This window comes from Drosophila hydei, unplaced genomic scaffold, assembly GCF_003285905.1.
Source record: "Drosophila hydei strain 15085-1641.00,03,60 unplaced genomic scaffold, DhydRS2 tig00008121-arrow-pilon, whole genome shotgun sequence".
Taxonomy (NCBI): Eukaryota; Metazoa; Arthropoda; class Insecta; order Diptera; family Drosophilidae; genus Drosophila; species Drosophila hydei.
The window spans coordinates 3,027,410-3,035,844 of NW_022045832.1; the positions used below are offsets into that span (position 1 = coordinate 3,027,410).

General features: G+C 42.5%; 1 protein-coding gene across 1 annotated transcript; it reads left to right on the forward strand.

The window, feature by feature from the left end:
* Window positions 1–4,814: 4,814 nt before the first annotated feature.
* Window positions 4,815–6,701, forward strand: LOC111602937 (NEDD8 ultimate buster 1). The gene has a single exon (XM_030224971.1). It carries the CDS (start codon window positions 4,815–4,817, stop codon window positions 6,699–6,701), a length of 1,887 nt encoding a protein of 628 aa, XP_030080831.1.
* The last annotated feature ends 1,734 nt before the right edge of the window (window positions 6,702–8,435 follow it).

Consider the following 8,435-nt stretch of genomic DNA (forward strand, 5'->3'; position numbering starts at 1 on the left):
CACACATCTTCGTTGCTAAATGCATAATTTTTAGTGGAAATTTCGGCACGAAATGTTTCACTTTTTGACTGCGTGACGCTTGTTTGAGGTGTGTGTGTGCTGTTTGTGTTGTGTGTATTGTGTGTGTGCTCATGGGGTTGCTGGGGTATGCCGCTGTTGCGAGCCAAAGGTCGTTTGTACGGCCCACAAATAAGGAAGTAATATGTCGCCGTTGCATGGCCATCAAAGCCAGACGCGTGAATACTTCACTGGGCTTGTAAATGACAGAAGCTACCGAAGCCTCCGCCGCAAGCACCCCATAGAGTGTCCGCCCTCACCGCCCCGCCCCTTGCACTGTGTGGGAAGTGAATGCTCTTTTTTCTGTCACGTGACTCGTTCCATTGTCAACGATTTGACTACACTGTTAAGTACAGGGTATGCGCATGTGTGAAGGGTAGTTTGATTTGCAACACATTTGAAATTAATAAGTACATATATACATATATACATATATATACATATATTACAATTTATTGCAATATATATATATTATATATTTTATTATATATATTTGCCTTTCAACTTTGGTGAATAATATTAAATAAATAAATCAATATTTATTACTTAAAATAAAAATAGAAAAACTGCACAGCTTAACTAAATAATATATATTTTGATCTTTGCACTATTTATAAACAAGCATTATTATAATAAATTTGCGTTTTTATTACGTAAAAGTGGATTTGTTCTTTATTTTGTCTTATATTAAATCAAATTTAGGTGTATTATAAGTGGAGAAGGGAAGAATAAATTACCTTACCTTACCAACTCTGATATTTATGCAGAAAGCTGCATCATGTGTTCTAGCATTTGCTGCTTAAGTTGCACTGATTTTTCAATAAGTTTTCTGATTCTCTTTATTGGTTGAGATTTCTTTGGTAGAAATTTCTTTCTGCTCTCATCATAGTTTCGCCGAAACGTGGTCTGCTGCTTTGTATGAATAGTCCGTTGTTATTGTGTAATCAGTGGAGCTACAGCCCTGCATTTTACACATCTAAAATGCTTGAATTTTATTAAGTATTTCTTATTACCGATAAAAATCGATCATTTTTAATAATAATAATTTTTAAGCGTAGCTTGAATACAGCAAATGCTGGAGACTTAAGATTTTCTGTGTTGGTTTCTGAAATAAATAAAACGATATTCAATATTTATTTATCAATATTTATTTATATTATACCCACCCCGAATACGAATTTTAAAAGCTTACAACTTGTGCTTTGACAAAATCTCACATACATTTTAAAGTCATTAACACGCTCTGAAATTTCGAATAAATAAAGTCCATTTAGAAGACATGTTATTCAATAATTAGTTTGCCCAGGGCTACAGACCCAAGTGCAGTCGCTGCATAAGCTGCGCAGTAAGCAGAGCTTGTGCTTATGCGTGCGTGTGTGCATGTGTGTGTATGTGCATGTGTTGTTTGCAATAATTAGATATCAACGCTACGCAGCGTACAGGGTATTTCCTAGTCGAATCCTCTACTTTTTTGGCTTCTTTCTTCTACGCCGTTGTCAAAAACATTGAACCGCATTTGTATTGAAAGATTAATGATACACAATTGGTCGCATCATCCTGATGTCTGTGGCTATTGTTATGCGAATTGTTGCTCCTGTTGTTGTCGTTGTTGTTTTTTTGATGATTTGCGCAAATTTATGATCCTAAAGAGATTGTCACATTTAAAGTTCCAAAGAAGATCTCCACGAATAGAAAGGTTGGGTCGCCGGCAAATCATTTCATTAACTTAATGTACCAGAATGTGACTTGTCGGTTGTCAACTTTGTGTCGCTTGCTTGAAGGGTGTATGTGTGTTTGTGTATGTGGTCCTGGCAGGATGTTGTTCACTTTAGTTTAATACCAAGTGCCGACTGCCGAGAACGACAAGTCAGTTAGTGCAGCAAAACTTTGCCAGCTTTGGCTCGGCTACAAGGCACTGATTTTATTTACAGGCTAACAACAAGGATACACTTGTGACGACAGGGCAAGTCAAGTCGAGTCGAGTCAATGCGAGTCGCTCCGGCTCGGGCAAGGGTGCTAAGAAACACAGCAGCGCTCGGGGCAGCTGGTTCTGCAGGCAGCAAGCTGCCAGCAACACTTACTTGACATTTAACTTGTGTCAGTTCCAGTGGCAACACCAGGAGATAGTCAGCGAGCGGCGAGGATAATGACAATGCATGCGTATCTGTTGCCAGATGACAGTGGCTAAGCAGCTGCCTGCAATGACTGCAGCAGAGAGCAGTGTTAATATTGTATATGTATATGGTTGGTAAGCGAACAAAACTAAATGAAATATGAGATAATTGTATTAAAAATATAAATTATAAACTCACGAGTAAAAATATGAGAGCAAAACAAACTTGAATATTGATCTATGGGCAAGCTGAGAGTTAAGCCAGTTTTCTCTCAGAACAATTTGGATAAAGCTCAAATATTCATTTGCTTAAGTAGCAGGCGAAGGCATCTCTGTGCCTGTCTGGCTTCAATATATAATATGAAGTGGAAAGGCAGCAGGAAGGAAAGCAGAAGCAAACAATTATACACCCATGGTGCTTGCCAAACAACAAACTACACACACACACACCTAACCACACTCGCACCCCAAACCCATCAAAAGGACACAGGGCCAGGCTGGCTACTTCATCATGGGCAGCCGCTGCATTAGAGATTCATCCATTTATTCACACCACAAGTCAGAATTGGAAGTGGAAGATGGCGAGTCAGGAGACGAAACAGGACATTTAGCAAAGAGGACAATTCGGACGCGAGGCGTAAACTTATTCCGAACAGACATTCATTCTTTTCTTTTCGTTTCTTTTTTTCGTTTTGGCCATACACAATAAGCCGCGGCACTTTTCATTAGCAGCCACACTTTGGCAACAGCTGCGAGGAGACAGGGTCAAGGCATGCACTGAGAGAAAGATTTTGCTGAATAACTGTTGACAATAACTGGCAACTATATTTTGAGACTTCACATAAGAACTGTTATCAAAAAACAGATATACAAATTTCACCACATACCACAATTTCAAGTTAGTCAAATTTTCTTTAAGTGTATGCAATGAAATAGCTTAGATAATTCAAAGAGTTAATTTAAACTCGGAATTCTTACTTTTCTTTTTCAAGAAGTACTTATATTTAAGCATATTCTAAAGTAGTTTTTATACAATATTTTGTAACTGCTTGCCGTTTTCTCTTAGTGTAGGTATTGTAGTGTATCTATAAAATGTCTTGGCCTTGCCGGGCTTTACTTCTTACTTTTTGTGGTGCCTTTGTTGCAGTTATTAACCCTTAACCTCACATAACATTTATTACCCACATTGTTCCTCACTCACACTAATGCACACACACACACACACACACTCACTATACACACTGGGCCAAACAAAGTCGCCTGCGTTAAGCTGACAATGACATTTTGCCCCTCTCCTCGTTCACTTGATTGTATTCTGTGAGGACGACAAAAGTCTGTGGTTTATCGCTTTTAATTTGTCGTCGCGTCTTTGGGGCTCGTTAAGTCGCCCTTTTTCCAATGCTTTTGCTTTGCTTCTTCCTTTGCCTCGCGCTGACTGAATTTTCGTGGCGATAATTGGCTCTGTGCGCAAGGCCAAGAAAATTAGAGATTTGTTGCTTGGTAATTCGTTACAACATGTTGAATGCCGCGAGCTTTGCTCTGCGTTTTTCTCTGCTTTCTTGAGACTCTTTGAGCAACTGAAGTGAGTTTATTGGTTTCGTTCAATATCCGGGTTGCCCTCTGTCCTTCCGTCTGTATGAAAGCAAAGTAGTTCGCCGCTAAGTTACCCTGAGTCTGGTCGGTACTTATCTTATGTGCTATCGGGAATTATAATCTTGAAACTCAATCCAAACTAGATATATTCTTAGCGTAACAAATTTAATGTTATACAGGTTTAAGAAATCGATTAAAACTGGACGCTTCACAGCTTTATTGGGTTTAATATGATTGATAATGCCCAGAACATTTTTAATAATTAGATATCTGCGTGATAAATCAAAATTGGAATACATTTGAAATTAGCTACAGTTGACCTAGTCTATAGCTTGTCTGCAAATTATGTATCAGACGCAATAAACTCGGCAGATATAATATCGTCAGATAGAATTATAAATAATACGATCTATACTTTAACATAACAAATCTGATAATATCCATATTTAATTACATCTTTCTGCATTAGTTCATAAATCAGTATTAAGATAGGGGCAGCAACTGTGCTCATGGTATTGCCTAGTCAGGCACTCCCGCCTAGAGCACACTTACACGATTTCTCGCCTTGTGCCCTAAATGTAACCATATTTTTCATAAGTAATCAAATTATTTTGCTCTGCTCTAGACATATTTTCTCATTATTACCGGACTTTAATGGAAACTCTATGTTAGCAAAGAAATAAGCAATTCTCCTTATTGTAGTATGAATTAAATAACTTCTGTTATGATATTCTTCCATATATCTAATTCTTAGTTTCATAAGGAATATCTTTACAGAGGGAGCTCTCAAAATTGATTCTGAATTCAAAGTCGCAAGTCAAACTTTGTAAATTAACTTCATAAATTGTATTTTAAGCAGATGAAATAATGAGTTTTGTCGGGGTTAAGAGATTTTTAAGTCAAAATTATTTTTGTAATCAAAAATGTTCAAATGCAATTTGACAAGAAAGTTCAATAAAAACTGAATTACAACAATATATCAATACAACAAGAAAAGGCGTTGGCTCAACTCCTCGTCGCCACTGGAAGTCGAGAGGAAAACGTTGTGGAAATGTCCGAAGTGGAGAATAATCTGGTGCAACTGCGTGCCCGCTTACAGGAACGCGGCGTCAAGTTGTGGGAGTCGCCGTATTATGTGGAAAATGTGGGCAGCAGTGACTCGGCTGTGGAGGTGCTCGCCCAGGAATTGAGTCGCGAGATGCATATAACTGCGGCGAGCTGTAAGAACACACTGCTGGAGCTGCAGCAGCACGCACTGCGAAAGTTGAGCGCTCGCCGCGAGTTCAACGAGACGGGCCTGGCCACCTTCCATGTGCGCTGCGTGGACAGCCAGGGAGGCACAGTGCATACGCTGGAGGTGAAGTGTAAGCTTGCCGAGCTGGGCGCCATGCTGCAGCGCAAAATTGCCAATGAACTGCAGTTGAGTGAGGCGGATCATGTGAAGTGCATATCGGCGGGCAGAATGGTGTCGCCACAGGCGACGTTGCAATCACAGGGCTTGAAGAACAATCAGCAGCTGCTCGTGATTGTGGGTCAGGCGGACGCCCAGGGCGAGGCGCTGTATGAGCGCATACGGCAGATACAGCGCGATGTCGAATTGGTTATCGATTCGGATCATCATTTTGTCGATCTGGAGGATCAAGATGGCAATGCCATGTTTTTGCCGCCGCACGAGAATCGTGCTCTCCTCCTGGGCATGGCGCTGGGCGAAAAGGCGCGCGCTGCCATGCGGCGGGAGCATTACGATGAGGCGCTGCTGCTCTTCCTGGAGGCGGACGAGAAGTTCAACAATTGTGACTCCAAGTTTCTGGAATGCGTGGACAACTATGCGCTGCTCAACCTGGATATTGTGTGGTGCTATTTGTGCCTGAAGAACATAACTCAGCTGCCGGATGCCCAGCGGCGGCTCGATGTCTGCGAGCGGATTCTGCAGCGCAGCTACGGTCCGAACTTTAGTCGCTTGTACGCCCTGAAGGGTTCGAATTGTCCGGAGCGTGCGATTATTGTGCGGCTGCAGCTGCTCCAGGGCGTCATCTTTTTTCATTCCAATCGTCGTGATGAGGCGCGGGCGCGCCTGCAAACTGCAGCCACAGCTCTGGGCGAGCTGAAGGTAAGTAGCGAACAGTTGGCGCTGCTAATGGAAATGGGCTTCGATGCCTCAGCGGCGCGCTTGGCTCTGCGCTCCAGCAATGGCAACGTGGAGCAGGCCGTGCAGTTTATCCAGCAGCGCAGGCTAAGCGTGCAGCAGGCGCGTCTCAACTCAGACTCGGAACGCAAGCTGAGCCGTCGACTGGCCCAGCTGCAGGTGGGAAGCGATGACAGCGATTGGGTGCATCCGCGCAGCGTGTGTCGCCTAATGGAACTGGGCTATGAGCGTTCGGTCGTTGTGGAAGCGCTGCGTCGCACTGGCAACGATGTAACCAAGAGTCTGGACCTCCTCCAATCGCATTCGGAAGAGCTGCGTCGCAATCTGCCCGCCACCCAGGCAGCCGATGAGCAAATGCTCTACACTCTACGCGAGCTTGGCTTCAGGTTGTCCGCGGCTCGGGCCGCTCTAGAAACTACTAGTAACAATCTAGACAGTGCCATAGACTTTCTGCTCAAGAGTTTTGCCACCGAGGAGGAGCTGAACAGCGTCATAGAGCACATGGCCACATTGACCGCTCAGGCAGCTAACACAGCTGCGGCAGCTGCCAATGATGCATCTTCTGCTGCCTCAGCGTCTTCCACTTCAGTCTCGCGATTATCAGCGCTGACGCCCAGCAAGCTGGCGCTGGTCAAATCCGTGCTGGGCAAGGCCAAAACGGAAATCGAATCGTATAGCGCCTACAAGCGCTTCAATGAGGATATTCCCGACATCGATCAAGACTATTTGGACTTACCTTTGGAGCAGGAGGAGCAAATACTTAACGAATACCGACAGCTATTGGATCATTAAAGTTTCTCTTTTATTCTGCAAAACAGTTTGCTTTCTGCCTGCAGATGCTAGCACCAGTCGGGAGTGCTCGACTAGGATATGCTCTGAATTCCGCCAGGCGAACGAACAGGGCTAGATCAACTCAGCAGAGTTGGTCCTCATTTAGAATGTATATAATCAATGGGCTCTGACACGCTGCCTTCTGCCTGCTACATGCACTTTAACACTCTAAATTACTCTAAATTCTATTTTCTCAAGGGGGTAAGAGAAAGGCAAATAGGCATTGTTAAAATTATGTCCCTTAACTCTTTCTGCTTAATTTTCTATGGTATTTTCAGCAAATTGAAAGTTAAAATTTATCAAGCTTAGCTTTGATATAAAAAAGCCATGCAAAGTACTTTTACCTTTTACAGTTATTAAATGGCTACCGGGACTGCATGCGCTGTAAAAGAGAGCTAAGTTTGTTACTTTCTATAAAGAATCAGATAGGATCTCAGAGCTGCTTTGGCTCTGGCATTCGAACATATTCAAAGGGTAATACAATTAATTCTAAATTGCTGTAAGAGCTGATTGTGAGCTCATTGTTCAATTATTGCCAGATAAGCTAGTCGAATATTTTCAGTTATATAGGCATTTGAGGATTTGATTTGGCTCAGGTTGCTTCCTTACTCAGTCTTTTATGTGAAGAGAATATCCTATAAACTTTTTGAAATGTCTATGCTTATAGAGTTTTTGAAATGCGCTTTTAGGCGTCTGCTTTCACTCTAGCTAAAAACATCTACAAGATGATGTTTAATGTTGTCTTGGAGCTCGTCTGTCAAGGTGGAGCATTAGCTTTTTAGCCAACACAGAAAGGCGCCCAACTTTTTTTGCTTATAGTTTTAACCGAGTGGCCAACAATTACTCATAAATTTGCTAAGGTTTGGCTTTACCCCTCCCCCCCCCCCCCTCACACACACACACACACACATATAGCCGCATGCGCTGAAAAGTATGCTATGCCATTTTTTGTTGGCTGTTTACTCATGTGCATAAACATGTCAGTTCTGGCTGTGAAAATTAATAATTTTTCAACAAACTACAACGTCGCTCGCACGCAGCCCCTCTCCTGGAACTCATCTCCCCTTCACTCGCAGTGCAACTTCTGCGCTTGATGGCCAAATAATTTGTCGTCTGTGTGTTTGTTTCCGAATCGTTAAATCTCAAATAAACTTAGTTGGCATTGTATTTTGGCTGCTTGTTGTTTGTTGTCGTTGTTGTTGTTGTTGTTGTTGTTAGGTAGATTTGTCATGCCATGCCGCACATTTTTTTGAGTGGCTGACATTTCACTTGACTGAGCCACGACTTTGGCCCGCAAATTTCTTTCGAATTGGGATTAAATCGTGCGTGCGGCCCGGCAGGAAAAACAATTTTCTTGAGTGTGCATTTCCATGCAGCTCGGCTTAAACACTTTAAATTGAACATTTATAAAGGAATATATAGTATATATATAATAGGTGGCTGCACGACTGCCTGACCAAATGCAGGCTGCATATTTTTTGCTGCCGCCTTTTGAGCCAACAAATTATGCAGAGCTATAAAACGACAGAAAAAATACCGCAAAAAAAAATGTCAAAATGTTGGCAACGCGCTGCAGTTGTAGTGCATTTCGGGGGCCGAAGAGCCAGAGCCGTGCCTGTCTTATTTAGTAGCGAAAATGAGCAGCGGCAGCGGCAGCGCTTAGAGTCCTGCAACCAAGGACTTGCCGCGAAAAAA

Coding starts and splice junctions, on each gene's coding strand:
- LOC111602937 (XM_030224971.1), top strand. CDS start 4,815: ATGTCCGAAGTGGAGAATAATCTGGTGCAACTGCGTGCCCGCTTACAG.